Source organism: Phyllobates terribilis, unplaced genomic scaffold (assembly GCF_046119375.1).
Source record: "Phyllobates terribilis strain yellow unplaced genomic scaffold, ASM4611937v1 Scaffold_10__3_contigs__length_209671492, whole genome shotgun sequence".
In the NCBI taxonomy this organism is placed as follows: domain Eukaryota; kingdom Metazoa; phylum Chordata; class Amphibia; order Anura; family Dendrobatidae; genus Phyllobates; species Phyllobates terribilis.
In genome coordinates, this window is record NW_027362770.1 from 130671253 (window position 1) to 130689200 (window position 17948).

At 46.3% G+C, this 17948-nt stretch overlaps 1 protein-coding gene across 1 annotated transcript in view; it reads left to right on the forward strand.

Annotated features, from left to right (window-relative positions):
• The window catches only part of SLC6A7 (solute carrier family 6 member 7), a 215126-nt gene that overhangs the window by 124652 nt on the left and 72526 nt on the right, over window positions 1-17948 (forward strand). The window contains exons 9-11 of the mRNA XM_073649788.1: window positions 5198-5310; window positions 5400-5531; window positions 9592-9691. Of these exons, the coding sequence (XP_073505889.1) occupies window positions 5198-5310; window positions 5400-5531; window positions 9592-9691 (345 nt within the window). The remainder of the gene's footprint in view (window positions 1-5197; window positions 5311-5399; window positions 5532-9591; window positions 9692-17948) is intronic.

Here is a 17948-nt window from a genome sequence, read left to right on the forward strand (position 1 = left end):
GTTTTTATAAGAGTTAGCCTGTCAGCATTTTCAGTTGACAGGTGGATGCGCTTATCAGCTCTAATTCCACCAGCGGCACTAAAAACCCGCTCTGATAAAACGCTAGCGGCAGGACAGGCCAGGACCTCCAAGGCGTAGAGAGCCAGTTCATTCCACGTATCCACCTTGGATACCCAATAATTATAAGGTATTGTGGAATCATGGAGGACGTTGGTACGGTCGACAAGGTACTCCCTCAGAATCTTCCCAAACTTTGCACTCCTTGTGAGAGTACCCCGCGCCTCAGGGCTTGTGCAATGGGAGGGGCTGAGAAAATTCTCCCAGAACTTTGACAATGTTCCCATGCCTCTTATGGATTGGAGTTGTGTCTCTCTCGTCTGTAGTCCTTGGTTGACCAACGAACTATGACCTCTGCCACCAGTGTTTTCAGATGGGAATTTTTTTAATAGTTCCACAACAAGGGCCTTCTGGTACTGCCCCTATTTTTGTATAAAGTTCTCCTTGTAGCATGGGTCTAGAAGTGTCACCAACCAGTAATGACTGTCACCCAAAATTTTGAGATCGCGAAGGTTCATGGGAAAGTCAGCGTAACATAAACTCAGCCATGCCTGCCAGACTACTAACAGGCAAGAATTCCGTGTCCTCACCAAGGGGACGAGTGACCATGCTCTCCTATTCCTCCTCCTCTCTGTCCTCAGGCCATCAACACTGAACAGACGGTATGACAGTTGTGCAGGTAGTACCATCTATAGCGCATGAAACTAGCTCCTGTTCTTCCTCCTCCTCCTCTTCCTCATTGTCACCCAATCCACGTTGGGATGAGATGAGGCTGGGCTGTGTGTAATCACGCTGTATGGTTCCTTGCTCCATCTCATGGTGTTCCGCCTGCAATGCATCCTCTTTTAATGTGAGCAGAGAGCGTTTCAGAAGACAGAGAAGTGGGATGGTGACGCTAATTATGGTGTCATCGCCGCTTACCATCTTGGTGGAGTCCTCAAAGTTTTGGAGGATGGTACATATGTCTGACATCCATGTCCACTCTTGAGGTCTTATGTGTGGAGTCTGAACTGAATACCGACGGCCTTGTTGGTGCTGGTACTGAACAACTGCCCTCTTCTGCTCACAAATCCCTCCTAACATCTACATTGTAGAGTTCCAATGTGTGGGGACATCATACACCTGTCTGTGAGATGGAAGCTGCACACGCTGCTGAAGCACGGCAAGGGCGGCAGAAGCTGTAGCTGACTTTCTAAAATGATCACACAGGCAGCGTACTTTGAAAAGCAGATCCGGCAGCTCCGGGTAGGATTTGAGAAATCGCTGAACCACTAGGTTAAGCACATGGGCCAGGCATGATACGTGTGTGAGCTCGCCTTTCCTCAGAGCTGCCACCAGGTTCCGGCCATTGTCACACATGACCATGCCTGGCTGTAGGTTTAGCGGTGTGAGCCACAGATATGCCTGCTCTTTCAGAGCTGTCCACAACTCTTCAGCATTGTGCGGTTTGTCACCTAAGCATATTAGCTTCAACACAGCCTGTTGCCGCTTGGCCGAGGTAGTGCTGCAGTGCTTCCAGCTTGTGACTGATGTGGTCATTTCGGAGATGGAGGCTGAAGAGCAGGAGGACACTGAGGAGGATGAGGTACAGGAGCTGTAGACTTTGGGGGCAACCCTGATTGACCTAGGGCCTGCGATCCTTGGCGTCGGGAGGACGTGTTCCGTTCCAAGGTCCGACTGGGTCCCGGCTTCCACTATGTTAACCCAGTGTGCCATCAGTGAGATGTACCGTCCCTGCCCACAAGCACTTGTTTACGTGTCCGTGGTTAGGTGGACTTTCCCGTTAACTGCGTTGTTGAGGGCACGGCTAATGTTTTGAGACACGTGCTTGTGTAATGCGGGGACGGCACACTGGGACAAATAGTGGCGGCTGGGGACCAAGTACCGAGGAACAGCCGCCGCCATCAGATTGCGGAATGTTTCCATCTCCACAAGCCTAAAAGGCAACATTTCTAGCGCATGCAGTAGCGAAATGTCGGAATTTAGTAGTGTGGCCTGTGGGGCATTGGCTGCGTATTTGCGCTTGCATTCCAAGGACTGGGGCATGGACAACTGAACACTGCGCTGAGAGAAGGACGTGGACGTGCTTCCTGATGCTGCTACTTGAGAGTGTGCAATGACAGGTGCAGGGCAGGAGGCATCTTTGCATGCACCATGGACAAGGGGCTTGCATGCACAACAGCGGAAGAAGCAATGGTGCCACCCGCAGACACTGTTCCTGGACCCTGGGGTTCGGCCCACAAAGTGGGGTGCTTTGCTGCCATGTGCCTGATCATGCTGGTGGTGGTCAGGCTGGTCGTTTTGCCACCCCTGCTGATGCTGGCCTGGCAGGTGGTGCAAATGGCCTTTTTGGGGTTATTGGCAGAGTCTTTGTTATACAACCAGACTCGGGAAGACCTAACAGTTGTACTGGCATCTTCCTTCGTGTTGGTGTTACTGGGAACGGTTGCCTGCCTTCTTTCTGTGGCCACCACACTGCTTCTTCCTGCCTGTTGGGATGCTCTGCCTCCCTCCCCATGTGCTGCTCTCCTCGCTCTGCCTCGCTCTGTCCTCCTACCAGGTTGGGTCAGTTACTATATTGTCCACCACCTCGTCTTCCTCTTCCGCACTCATGTCCTCCTCCTGACTTTCTGGCAACTGTGTCTCATCATCGTCCACCTCTTGTGACACTTTCACACCGTCACCTTCATATGACGGTGGCTGCTCAAATATTTGGGCATCGCTACATGCAATCTCCTCTTGCCTCGCTTCAAGTGGACCGGGCGAGAGGCCCGAATCTATAAATGGAAAAGTGAACAACTCTTCAGAGTGTCCAAGTGTGGGTTAGTTGTCTCTGGGCACTCGGCATGGTGGGAGGAAGGAGGTTCAGGTTGAGGAATATGTGGTCCAGACTCACAGCTACTGAGACTTCACCATGTGGAAGACAAGGTGGTGGTGGTGGCTAAGTGACTGAAAGCATTATCTGCTATCCAACCAATAACCTTTTCACATTGCTCTGTGTTCAATAGTGGTGTTCTGCGGTCCCCTATTAATTGGGACAGGAAGGTCGAGCAAGAAGATGTGGGTGTTTGTTGTGGTACAATTTCAGCTTGCACACGGCCTCGGCCTCTGCATGCATCATCACCATCACATCCAGTTCCCCGTCCCTTGCCACGTGCCTTGCCCATTTTAAATGGAGGACAATATCTTCCACGCTCACTACAAATGACTGAATTTGGAGCGAACTTATAAGTGATCCGTGTGACAGACAAACCACAGTTTTAAGTAGCTGGCCTGTAGGTAACTTTTTTGAACAGCAATCTGGTGCCAATTGCTTCACTGACACACTGAAACAATTTTTAATGCATGCCAGAAATGGCAGCATTTTCAGCACAATTATATGTGATCCGTGTGACGGACAAACCACAGTTTCAAATAGCTGGATTTTTAGCGCTCTAATATGGAAAGGACCTGGCTGTATTCTGCAATGCCAACAAGCAAATGGCGCAGAAAAACAGTGTTCTCTGGATTGCTTTTTAAGCAAATAATGAGGGCCTATTTCTAGAAATATCTAACAGCAGCAGCAGACAAAACTGGAATGGAGCCTTTTGTGCTATGTGCACTGCAGTCTGCTATATACCCTGCCTGCCTGCCTATATACAATGCCTGCCTGATATCTCTGCAGATGGATTAGTTCTCAGAAGGACTGTTGCGATGGATATGTGTCTCTAATATAGTTTGGTATACCTACACTAACTAGAAACAAGCAAATCTCTCCCTAGCTCAGCAGCAGCTCTCCCTACACTGTCTGATCCGGAGTGACTGTGACGAGTACGCTGCGCCAGGTCTGATATAGACCTGATGACGCTGTGCAGCCAGCCAATCACTGTAATGCCACAACCAACATGGCTGCGGCATTACAGTGAGTGGCAGGCAATCCCTGCATGTTCATTGGCTCTCTAAAGAGCGCCAAACATGCAGGGTGGAGACCCGAGTTCCCGCCGAGCAACCCCGGAAATACTCGGCGAGCACCAAGCAGTAGCGAGCATGCTCACTCATCACTATTGGCAACCTCTTTATTACTGATTATTCTCATTAAGGCAATTGTCAGAGACGTTTATATTAATGACCTATCGTTAGGATAAGTCATCAATATCTGATCGTGGGGGTGTGTGATACCTATCACTCCCACTGATCAGCTGTTCTCTTTGCTGGCTTAATGTGTTGAGTTGCACAGCACAGCTTTGTCAAAGGAATAGTAGCCACGACCAGGTACTGCACATCTGTCCCCTATTAAAATTAATATGGGGTGGATGTCCTGTACCTGGCCGTGGAGACTATGCCATTAACAGAGCTGGCATCCCGGGACATCTGATCGGAGGTTATGCCGAATGTCACACTTCCACTGATCAGATACTGATGACCTATCCTAAGGATAGGCCATCAATACAAAAGTCCCGGACAACCCCTTTAATATTGAGCATTTGTGGTACATGTGCAGCCATATTGAATCTTAACTGTGTCCAAGTGTGTCAACCTAGAACCCATATTCTAATAACTTTCCAATAAATAAAAAACATGGATGCAGGTTTACACATTATACAGCGTGTAGTGTTGGTATCCTACCTTAGGTACAACTGGAACAGTATAATAGAGCTGTCATTGACTTGCCAATTTTCCAATAATAAAGAGATGACTCTGCTTATTCTCTCCCAATCTATACAGTAAAGCTTTCAAGTCATTTAAATAGAACAGGAAGCATAATACCATTGTGTCTGAACTAGTGGCTCTAGTGGGAAATATGAAAACTGGAATATCTCGAGATTTTTATGCTCATAGATACAAAATAACAGCAATTTTTTTAGTTTTTAATAAAAAATGTAATATCTGAGGTTACATTGACTTTTTAATGTTATAGCTGGTATAAAAGATTTAGATACTTGGTATCGTCGCCACTTAGTGTGGGACCTTCTGAGACGTTGTGCCTGTTCCAAATTAAATTGTAAAATCCAAATAAGAGCCACGCTGATACACTCTCAGGTATCACAGCAGATCTCTGTTTGTTACATCATCGGTCACTCATTATATAGGCATTTCTGGTCATACATTAGTGCTGCGAATTATAGAAATACAATTATTAAATATACTCTTCTGCCCATAGGTCCTGGCCTGGCCTTTGTAGTGTACCCACAGGCCATGACGATGCTTCCACTATCACCTTTTTGGTCATTCCTCTTTTTCTTTATGCTTCTGACACTCGGGTTAGACAGTCAGGTAAGTTTCTTCTGTACAGTTTTAGTTTCCATTACTTCTTCCGTGGTACAGCAAAATTGTATAATATGTTTAATTTGCTTCATCCACAGTTTGCATTCATGGAGACCATAGTGACGGCCATCACGGATGAGTTTCCTTACTACCTCAGACCAAAGAAAGCATTTTTTTCTCTTATTATCTGCATAGTTTTATTCCTTTTGGGACTGGTCCTTACAACTGAGGTCAGTCCTGTCTGTTTAATGTCACTTTTTATTAGGGTGAAATAAAATAAGTTGTATGGGGTTAGAAAAAACATACTGCTCATGGACTGTCACTATTTTTACATTCTAGCTGTATACACTTTAATAGGTATAAGCTGCAATACCATATACTGCCTATGGACAGGAGTGGCACTGTTTCTTGAAGAGAGCCGCCATGTTTTATATTCTGATACAAGCAAATTAACAACCTAATATCATTGTGTTGCTATTTAATCTTAAAAAGAAGCTCTAAAGGGCTTTGGCATAGTGTGGGGGGATGAGCAAGGGGGATATGTGCCCCAAGTACCACAGTGTATGTCCTGGCTCCCCCTACCCATGCCGCCTATAGTGAAAGGGCAGGGAGCGCCCACCTGGAGTTGTTTATGCAGGCGTAACATGTAAGATGAGTTTCTCATTGGCTCCTGCACTCTGCATAGGCAGTAATATGAAATTAGATTGGTCATTTCAGTCCCTGGCTGTGCAGAGGACGGCAGCCAATGACAAACTCATCACCATTGCTGCCCTCCGCGTAAGATAATAGAAGATGAGCAACTAATGAATGAAGACAGTTTTAAATCTGCTTTTATATTGTTACACCTTTTCTAACTTTACCTAGGGTTAGGTTTAGGGATTGGCTTATGGTTAGGCTTAGGTATAGGGTTAGATTCAGGCTAGGGTTAGGCTTTGGTTTAAGGCTAGGGATTGAGGTAGACTTAGATTTGGCATTAGGGTTAGGCTTTGGGTTAGGATAAGGGTTAGTCTTAGGGCTAAGGATTAAGTTAGGCTGAGACTTAGGGCTAGCTTTAGGTTTAAGGATAAGAAAATTGTTACATAAAAAAAAAATTAAAAGCAGCAAAAAAACAACAACTTTTTTTTAAAATTTCAGCAAAATGCAGAAAAAAATTACTAGGCGATCAAAGCAAAAACTATAATTTCATCAGTATTTTACTCAAAGAATTCCAGGAGCGCTAACGATTCATAGTTAGGGGGCCCAACACATTTGTCTTTCCCCGGTGCTGGCAATCTAGGCTATGTCACTGCCAGGGGTTCTTTTTCTACAATTTTCCAAATCTGCTTTCACCACTTAAAGGGGTTGTACGGTCCAAATTGATAAGTCTGCAGTCACTCTGTGTGACTGCAGACCTATAAATCCCAGAAGTGCCGATTTCGGAGCTGGAACCAGAGGGTATGTATGAGTTGCACCAGAGTCTGTCCAGTGGGCGTGGCCTTGCCCCATACACTTGTATGGAGAAAGGTCGCATCCTCTAGTCGGACACACCCACTGGACAGGTTCTCGCCGGGAGTATGTACAACGCAAACATATCCTCCACTCCCGGCTCAGAAACCGACGAAACCTTGTAGTGCACAGAGCATGCACCGGGGGGATTCATATGTCTACAATCATACAAAGTGACTGTAGGCTTACCGGTTTGGACTGGAAAACCCCTTTAATAAAAAAAAATTAAAAAAAATATGCATGTTTGGTATCCTCATGATTGTACTGTAGCTAGGTAATTTTTACCATAAAAAACAATTGTGTTATTACGCTTTTTCGCAACTTCACCGCACTTGGAGTTTTTTTTCCTGCTTTCCTGTACATCACCTGATAAAATGGTGTCATTTAAAAGTACAACTTGTCCCGCAAAAACCAAGCCCTCATATGCTTTATGTCAACAGAAAAATAGAATTTTCACTTGGAAGAAGGAGAGGAAAAAAAGAAAATGCAAAAACAGAAAATAGCCATGACTTGAAGGGGTTAAAGTGCCAACGAAACACTTGACATGATACAATCGTGTGTTTTCAATGGGGAGAGGGGAGTAAGCCACTGACTTCTTAACCCCCTTGAGAACGAAGGATCAAGTTTTAAAACAGACCAACAGACCAATTCTTCTCTCCCTTGACATCAACTGTCGAGGAACAGTTAGGAAGCCCCCAAACACAATAAATGGTGGGCAGATTCTGTCAAAATCATTGAAATGAGACCAACGTTTATGAAGGACTTCAGGTTTTTAGGGACATTAGCTCACCAGACACCTTGAAGACCAAGATGAAAGGGCGATGGGTACTATTCATTGTAAGTTAGTTAGTTCTAGATAGATTGCACTGTAAGCACATTCATTGAGATGTGGTGGGAAAGAAACCAGATCAAACTTCTACAATAAATACTGGGTGTAGAAGATACTATACCAGATAACATCCACAGATTTTGAGGAAGAGGAAGAAATGTAAATAAATGTATGAACCAACTGTGTAAAGCTACCTTTAGAACAGAGATCAATAGATAAGATAAGAGATAAGATAGGACTAACTATGAGGTTATGTTTTAGGGTTACCCATACTAGGTGAGTCCTTGCAAGTGGATTGTTTTAACTGTGTCACCTCAGAAGACCTGAATGAATAATGAAAGGGATGTAGCTATATTACTGCAAAACCTAAAGATACACCCTTAAAGGGTATCTGTCAGTAGGATCTCCTAAGCCGTCTATATGGACATGTAGGTCATAGAAAGATGAATAAAATGGTACCTTATTCCAGAGAAATCCACATTTGGATCAGAAGAGCAGACTGTCAGTCATTACATGTCTCACACGTGTAACACCTTCTTTAATTTCAAATAAGGTCAATAAGTTCTATGTCCGGCCCATAGTTCTTAACAGCTCATTTACATATTAAGAAAATGTAACACCCCTTTAAGCCACCTCTGTGGGCAGGGCGTCCGGTAGTTCTCACCTCAATATGCCACAGTGCCTCCACCTGAATCTTGCTGAGAGCTGTAGTTCCTCTTCTGTCAGGGGTCGACTCGGGAAACCCCTGTCTACGCTCCGTACACACTCACAAGAGATGAGGTTGAAAAAATTAACAGGTTTATTTACAGAGGAATAAATGGTGTTAAATTCAGAGGGCATAACAATGAACAGCAAAACATATAATATCACACAATCTATGACACAGCTTCAAATGTGCTTTGCAATAGGTCTTTGCAATTGCTTTGCAATAGGCAATGTTAAAGATGAAACTTCCCCTTTAAGTGACAGCAGGCACACTCCGAACTAATAACACGCAATAATGGCTGCAGCAATGCCAGTAACACAGTCCAACAATGGGGCCCATTTGCCGCGGTGGTTGGCGCGCTTTTCAGAAGACGTTAATGCACGTAATAAATCCCCTCAGCAACAGTTCTCTTAGTAACTCCTCAACAGTGGAACCACAAGTCCCATAATAGCTACTCACTCCTTGATGTACCAGGTTAGGGGCCACACAGGGATCCAGCTTGGGGCTGCAGGGTCCGGATGCCTTAAACACAAGGGATGGATTGAGGACTCATTCACTTAGTTAGGCCAGGTGATGATGGTCATCACCAGGTAACTTGGCTGGTCTGCAGATGTGGTTCGAGTGCATGACCATCTTCTCCCCTCACACACTGAGTGGCTGGACAATTAGCACTCACTCTGTGCCTCTGTCCCCTGCTCTCCAGGATCAGACTCTTACATGTCTGTAATGGAGGATTGCATACTTTCCTCCCTCTACTGCTAGCTCCACCCTTCTTCTCCAACCTGCTCAGCTAATTCATCCCTTCCTCTGCTGCTCCTCCTCCCCTATGATGCAGAGAGGAGCAATGTCTACTGGGAGTTGTAGACTGCAGGGCAGTGCAGCAAGAGAATCATTAATGTCTGCTGCTGTGAATGTCTGTGTAATTTCAGAAGCTACAGTCTCTGTACACATAGGTCTCAATGCAGGTGTTAAAAAATCTGGATTTCTCTGGAATAAGATATCAGATCGCAGATCTAAATGTATCATTTTATTCAGCTTCCTATGTCCTACATGCCCATATACACGGCTTAGAAGGGTTGATCCTACTGATGGATTCCCTTTAATAACACATGATATTTAGGTGCTTTATTTACGATTTTGCACTGGAGCACAATAGTTTCAAGTTACATCTCTATACGTAAAGTCCCACATCAAATATTATGGCTTACTTTACTAAAAGCAATAAAAATGTAATCATTGGTATACCAGATGTTTTATCTGTATCTCCTAGGGTGGAATGTATTGGCTGGTCCTACTTGATGACTACAGTGCGGGGTTTGGTCTTCTGGTGTTAGTTATCACATTTTGCCTTGTGGTCTCACGAATTTATGGTAAGACCCGATATTATGTATTATGTTCACATCTCTCAATATGGTCTAGTCTTTCTTTACTTTAAATGTAATGATGGAATATTAAATACACAAAATTCCATTAATATACCATGAAGACCTGTTATGATTGTGTAACAACTCACATTGGGAAAATAGGTAAAACACTAGAAACTGCAATTGACCCAGCCAGCTCCTGTACAGACTAGAGATTCAGACCCCACAGTCCCAAGTGGTTCCTACGTGGGCTGGATAGCCTTAACAAAAGACTAAACTATGGCAACTCGGACCTATGCTGCCTGAAAGGCCATCGAGTGCTTCACGTTCTTCCTAAGGAACCAGAGGACAGAGCAGAGTGCAGATTACCTACAGAAGGGAAAGTGTGCTGAGATAGAACGAGATCCCAGAGTGAGTAAAACAAACCACGAAATACAAAATGAGAAGATAAGGTACGTACTGCTAGAGAGTATGCCGACTACTTCCTAAACAAGAAACAGAAGATAGGTGCAGGGAGAAAAGCATAATCAATAGAGAGATAAACCCTAGCTGGTCTTTCACTGACTGGCTTAAACTACGGCAGTATGGCTGGACATCCAAATGAGAATATCACCAGCAGGAAATACCAGCAGGGGGAAAGTATATATAGCCACACATGAAAGGTGATAGGGTAGACAAATGAGTAAATGAAAACACCTGTTAACCTAAAAAGACTGAAGCAAGGATAGCAGAAACTAAACGCCTGGAGAAAAGGTGTGACAGCTGTGGCTCAGAGAACAGAGAAGCCAAGCACAGGCTCAAGGGTTCGAACCCAGAAGCATGAAAAGAACATTACAAATTATTGATTAGTTTATGTTAGTATACTTAAGCACTAAGTATGATGTGTATAATGGTATAAATGAGTACACTGTATAGTGTATAATTTGGTCTCTTAATGGATATATTTTGTGGCCATTGCTGGCATTATGTTCTGCAGACTGTGCAGATCTTTAATATGTGGGGACTACATGAGAGTATTATTTGACATTTTTATAGCCGCATTAAAGCAATGTTTCATGAAGTGGTTTTCAGGTTTTGGAAAGCCCTCAGCTTCAGTTTGCTTAAAAAAACAACAAAACCCTGAGCTTTACTCACCTTTTCCAGGTTCAGCACGAAGTGTCTCTGATAATACTCCCAGTGTCTGCTTTTGTTTGTTGTGCTAACATCACATTGACAGCGCTCCAGCCAATCAGTTAGGTCAGTGGCTCTGAGTGGGTCATGCCATCAACTCGGGCAGAACTGCTGAGCTTACTGATTGGCTGCAGCGCTGATGTCAACGCTGTGGACAATAACTGACACTGGGAGCAGCGGCTGAGCCTCTGATCTTTCCCTTAAATGAGACGTCATCAGGTGGGGGGGTAAAAGAAACAGGGTGAGATAGAAATTTATAAAGGACTTTATAGCTACCCCTTTAATCAATTTTTATAGAAAATAAAAACAACCAACACTCACTTCCCGCAGCGTTCCCGGTGGGTGATGTGACCTTATTGTCTCACGTGCCAATCAGCTCACCAATACTCTGTCAGAGCGGACATCCACTCTGAAAATTGTAAAGGCTGCAGCTGATCAGTGACTGTAAAGGCTGCAGCGGTCACATGAAACAACAATGTCACGTCACTCACTGGAAGCAGCAGCAGCGCTCATAAGAGGTGAATACAGTGGAAACCAGAAGTTTACATACACTATATAAAAAGACACATCTGCATGTTTTTCTCAGTATCTGATATAAAATCAGAATAAACCTTTCCCATTTTAGGTCAATTAGGATTACCATAATTTTTAATATTTGTGAAATGCCAGAATAATGAGAGAGAGAGAATGTTTTAAGACATTGTTGTTACTTACTGCAAAGTCAAAAGTTTACATACACTAAGATTACTATGCCTTTAAACAACTCTGGACTGCCCATATGATGATGTCATGTATTTGGAAGCTTCGGATAGGTTTTTTGGCAACATCTGAGTTAGAGACACACCTGTGGATGTATTTTATTGCACAACTGAAATACACTTCTTCTTTGTGTAGCATCATGAGAAAGTCTAAAGAAATCTGTCAAGATATCAGGAAGAGAATTGTGGACTTGCACAAGTCTGACTCATCTTTGGGTACAATTTCAATATACCTGAAGGTGCCTCGTTCATCTGTACAAACAATTATACGCAAGTACAAACAAGAGGGGAATGTCCAGCCATCATACCGCTCAGGAAGGAGACGGGTTCTGTGCCCCAGGGATGAACGTGCTTTGGTCTGACATGTGCATATCAACCTAAGGACAAAAGCAAAAGACCTTGTGAAGATGATGGCGAAAGCTGGTAAGATTGTGTCAATATCCACAGTGAAATGAGTATTGTATCAACATGGGCTTATAGGCCACTCTGCCAGGAAGAAGCCATTACTCCAAAAGAAAAAGAAAAAGCCAGATTAATGTTTGCAAATTCACACAGGAACAAAGACCTTAATTTTTGGAGACATGTCCTGTGGGCTGATGAAACTAAAATTGAACCTTTTGGGCATAATGACCATTGTTACATTTGGAGGAAAAAGGGAGAAGCTTGGAAGCCTAAGAACACCATCCCATTGTGAAAGACGGGGGTGGCAGCACCCTGTTGTGGGGTTCTTTTGCTGCAGGAGGGACTGGTGCACTTCACAAAATACAGTGCTGTCCAAAAGTATTGGCACCCCTGCAATTCTGTCAGATAACACTCAGTTTCTTCCTGAAAATGATTGCAATCACAAATTCTTTGGTATTATTATCTTCATTTAATTTGCTTGCAAGGAAAATACACAAAAGAGAATGAAGCAAAAATCAAATCATTGATCATTTCACACAAAACTCCAAAAAAGGGCCGGACAAAAGTATTGGCACCCTCAGACTAATACTTGGTTGCACAACCTTTAGCCAAAATAACTGCGAACAACTGCTTCCGGTAACCATCAATGAGTTTCTTACAATGCTCTGCTGGAATTGTAGACCATTCTTCTTTGGCAAACTGCTCCAGGTCCCTGATATTTGAAGGGTGCCTTCTCCAAACTGCCATTTTGAGATCTCTCCACAGGTGTTCTATGGGATTCAGGTCTGGACTCATTGCTGGCCACCTTAGAAGTCGCAGTCGCCCCTCCAGTGAGAGTGGGTGAGGGCGATTGTTCATCAGCATTCTGCACCTGTGTTACCTCCTTCTAACAAGAGGGGGCCGGCCGTGTCCTGGTGTGCATTTTTTCTTGAAACTTTGGCTGGTGAGTACCATTGCCTTTTGCTATTTTCCACCTTAGAAGTCTCCAGTGCTTTCTCTCAAACCATTTTATAGTGCTTTTGGAAGTGTGTTTTGGGTCATTGTCCTGCTGGAAGACCCATGACCTCTGAGGGAGACCCAGCTTTCTCACACTGGGCCCTACATTATGCTGCAAAATTTGTTGGTAGTCTTCAGACTTCATAATGCCATGCACACGGTCAAGCAGTCCAGTGCCGGAGGCAACAAAGCAACCCCAAAACATCAGGGAACCTCCGCCATGTTTGACTGTAGGGACAGTGTTCTTTTCTTTGAATGCCTCTTTTTTTTTCCAGTACACTCTATGTTGATGCTTTTTCCCCAAAAGCTCGACTTTTGTCTCATCTGACCAGAGAACATTCTTCCAAAACGTTTTAGGCTTTCTCAGGTAAGTTTTGGCAAACTCCAGCCTGGCTTTTTTATGTCTCGGGGTAAGAAGTGGGGTCTTCCTGGGTATCCTACCATACAGTCCCTTTTCATTCAGACGCCGACGAATAGTACGGGTTGACACTGTTGTGCCCTCGGACTGCAGGGCAGCTTGAACTTGTTTGGATGTTAGTCGAGGTTCTTTATCCACCATCTGCACAATCTTGCGTTGAAATCTCTCGGCAATTTTTCTTTTCCGTCCACATCTAGGGAGGTTAGCCACAGTGCCATGGGCTTTAAACTTCTTGATGACACTGCGCACGGAAGATACAGGAACATTCAGGTCTTTGGAGATGGACTTGTAGCCTTGAAATTGCTCATGCTTCCTCACAATTTGGTTTCTCAAGTCCTCAGACAGTTCTTTGGTCTTCTTTCTTTTCTCCATGCTCAATGTGGTACACGCAAGGACACAGGACAGAGGTTGAGTCAACTTTAATCCACGTTAACTGGCTGCAAGTGTGATTTAGTTATTGCCAACACCTGTTAGGTGCCACAGGTAAGTTACAGGTGCTATTAATTACACGAATTAGAGAAGCATCACATGATTTTTCAAAGGGTGCCAATACTTTTGTCCACCCCCTTTTTTAGGTTTGGTGTGGAATTATATCCAACTTGGCTTTAGGACAATTCTTTTTGTGCTTTTTTCATTGAAGACAAATTAAATGAAGAGAATAATACCAAAGAATTTGTGATTGCAATCATTTTCAGGAAGAAACTGAGTATTATCTGACAGAATTGCAGGGGTGCCAATACTTTTGGCCAGCACTGTAGATGGCATCATGAGAAAAGAAGATTATGTGGCAATACTGAAGCAACATCTCAAGAAATCAGCCACTAAGTTAAAGCTTTGGCGGAAATGGGTCTTCCAAATGGACAATGACTCGAAGCATACTGCCAAAATGGTAGCAAAGTGGCTTAAGGATAAAAAAGTCAATGTTTTGGAGTGGCCATCACAAAGCCCTGATCTCAATCCTATTGAAAATTTCTAAGCAAAGCTGAAAAGGCAGGTGCGAGCAAGGCGACCTACAAACCTGGATAAGAAAAAACTGTCTGGCACTTCTAAAACAAGAAATAGGTGTGAACAGGTGCTTACTAGGAGCAGCTACCTCCATATACAACTAACAAACAAAGTATTACACTGTAACGCTAAGTATGTGTGGCACCCCAGGGGTCTGGTTTCCACAGTAATAGCCATATTACGTCTGTGAGCAGGTGGGAGGTCTCCTGGTCAGGAATCCTAAGCATACCACACCTCCTGCCCAGTCCTGGGAGGGGAAGAACTTCCCCTATATAAAGCTGGGGCTGAGGCAGGGTTAGTGAGTAGAGTAGAGTGAGAGAACACAGACAGAGACACAGTCTGGTCTGTAGTGGAGCAGCTTTAGGGAAAGAAAGATCAGGAGCTCTGTGGGAGCTGTGCTAAAAGAGATCAGGGGCTGTAAGCTGTAGAGCTCGCCCTGATTGAAGAGTTCTGACCGGACCCGGAGTCCGAGGCTGTGGGGACGAATCCTTACCCAGCAGCAGAAACCGACCGGCAGGGGATTTCAGGTCCTCTGGCCAAGAAACCCGAAGGCACGGTCACACGCAAGGGACCAGCACCGCCGTCGTGGAACGGAAGCTACCAGAAGGCCCCGAGTCACCGGCCATACGGGTGAGCACCACACGGTACACTCAGGGACGTGGGCTACTTTTACCCGCCTCTAGCAAGGTAGCCAGAAGAGTACGATTAGTTGGGGAGGCCTACAACTCCGCCTGGCCAGGGGAGATTCCATCTGCTCACGGACTGACCAGGCCCCGATTGCTAGCCAGTACTCCGGGAGGGTCTACCTTTGCAACCAGTAAAGACCCTGAACGACACCGCACCGTCTCTGAGTGTTTCATCATCCACGTCCGCTGCCCTGAGGCCATACCCCTCCCGTTGGGGGTTATACCATCCACGCTGCACAACCGTACCACCGGCCTCAGCGGTCTGCCCTGCAGCGGCGGTCTCATAACCGCATTCAACGGGTGGCGTAGTCGAGCAATATAACATCTTCTGACAAGCACTGCCACTTAGTTTGACTCCCTGGGCACGGACCGGGTCACCGCCACGAAACTACTACCCCTATCAGATCCGGCTCCGGGTAGGCCCCCGCGTGCGCAACGCTACTTGGCACAGGTCCAGGGGCGCGTCAACTTTTGGCGTAGTCGGCAGGATTTCGTGCCCGCAACCACCGGGTACTGCGTGCCTGAAAAAGAGACTTTTAAACTTACCTGTGGTGAAGATTCCGACCATCCGACGCCATCTTCTACCTTCTTCCCGCCATCCGTGGAGTTTTCCCGCCGTTGGACGCCATCTTCTGCCTTCTTCCCGCCATCCGTGGAGTTTTCCCGCCGTTGGACGCCATCTTGAAGACGCCGTGCGGGAAGAAGAGGGGCGTGGACTCCGAAAGCGCGCGAGAACTGGAGCTCCGCCTCACGTCCGGACGTTGCGTAAGGTCCTGGAAGGAGCCCAGCAGACGCCGACGTCACAGGAGCGCGACGGAAGGTTCTCGACCCTGACGATCCACTGCGGAGCCGCGGCCTACGGAAGAGGATCATCGCAAGGTAGGCCACGGTCCACTAGGGGGGAGGAGGATGTCGGATACGGAGGAGAGCTTCACTGCCACAGCCACCGCCAGCGCCACCGCTGCAGCGGTCATGCCTTTCACGATGCCCTATATCCCGGGGGCAGCCTGGCTACCCCAGTACTCAGGGGAGTCACATACCCTGAATGACTTTAGAGAAAAGCTGGATAGCCTCTTCCAGGTGTACCCCCTCACAGAAGAGCAAAAAGTGAGCATCCTGGTGGCCCAACTAACCGGGGCAGCCCAAAGGGAGGTAAAGTCCTGGCCACCTGGGAGGAGGACTGTAGCAGGGATATTAACCCGGCTGAAGGACACCTTTGATACCCGCACCTCAGCTGAGATTAAGCTTAGATTCTACGGGTGCAAACAGCGAGCACATGAGAATATAAGGGACTATGCACTAAACCTACAAGAGGCCCTGAGAGCCATTAAGCAGGCCGACCCTGACGGCGTGGGAAACGAGGACAGGCTGTTGACCGAACAATTTATAGAGGGACTATATTGCAATGCCCACCGAACCCAGTTGCGGGCAATGGCCTTACAGGATCCTCATCTGGACTTTGCACAGTTCAAGGACAGAGCCATTCGGGTGCTCCGAGAACCGGCACCGGGTGGCGTTGTGGCCCACAGGCGCCCTACTACCGCTTACCACCAGGAGGCGGCGCCCTTGTCGGCAGGGCCTGTGGGAGCTGATGCGCAGGCTTTGAACAATGACCCGGCTCCAGACCTGCACCATCAGGTCCAAGAGCTAGCTAAAAGCGTAGCTGCGCTAACCCGAACTGTGCAGTCTTTACAGGTTGCTGCTCCAGGGAAGATCCAGCTGGCATCCGGACCGGAGGACATCCCGTGGCGTCGACCAAGGAGGACCCCACCGGCCAGAGGAAGACCCAGCGACCGATACAACGAGGACGGACAACCCATCTGCCGCCGCTGCAATCAACCCGGACATATGGCAAGGTACTGTCCTTTAAACTGGCACAACCTGGGGTAGAGGGCCAACCCCTAGGAATAAGATCACCAGGCCCATCGAACTGGCGTGACAAATACGTGGGAGGACGTCCAGTCTTGCCTGTAGTACTGGATGGCATTCCTATGAGTGCCCTACTTGACACCGGGTCACAGGTCACCACCATCCAGTACGTGCTCTTTAAGCAGTACTGGAATGACTCGGATATAACCCGCTACCCTGACGACGACTTGAGTATCATCGCCAGCAATGGTCAACCCGTGCCACAGATCGGATTCAAAGAGATGACCATTAAAGTCGGTAGAGTCGAACTGGCAGCACAGGGACTGATCATCGTAGACATTGACAAGCGCGAGAGTCACCCAAAGATAACTCTAGGAACTAATGTGATTGAAAATTGTCTTGCAGAGGTGATTTTCATTTTACAGCAGGTTGCCAAGAACGCCAGCTCCGGCCAACAGCGAGTGCTCCAAAAAGAGATCCGGGCACTGATGCGGCGGCAACAGGTGGAACTCTCCGGTGGTGAGATTGGAAGCGTGAGAATGTGTGACCCTTTCCCTATTGCCATGCCCCCAAAAAGTGAAATGATGATTTGGTGCCGGGCAGCTATTGGTCTAAGAGGTAGAGACTACCAAGCAATGGTAGAACCCGTCTACTCAGACAGTAGGCCCACCATTTTGACAGCACGGGGGGTGGTTGATGTACGCCATGGGAGGGTGCCCGTTCGCATAATAAACATCGGGAAGAGGGAAGTGTACCTGCCCCGGTATGCTACGCTAGCCAAATTGTATACCATCAATCAAAATTCTGTACAGTCCGTGGAACCCTTGCCTCCATCTCATTCAGAGGAAGGTAACGGCTCTAAGAAAGCAATAGAGGACTGGTGTCAGCAACTACATTTGGGTACTGACTCCACTCCCTCACACCAGAAACAGGGAGTCTATCGGGTGGTTCAAGAGTAC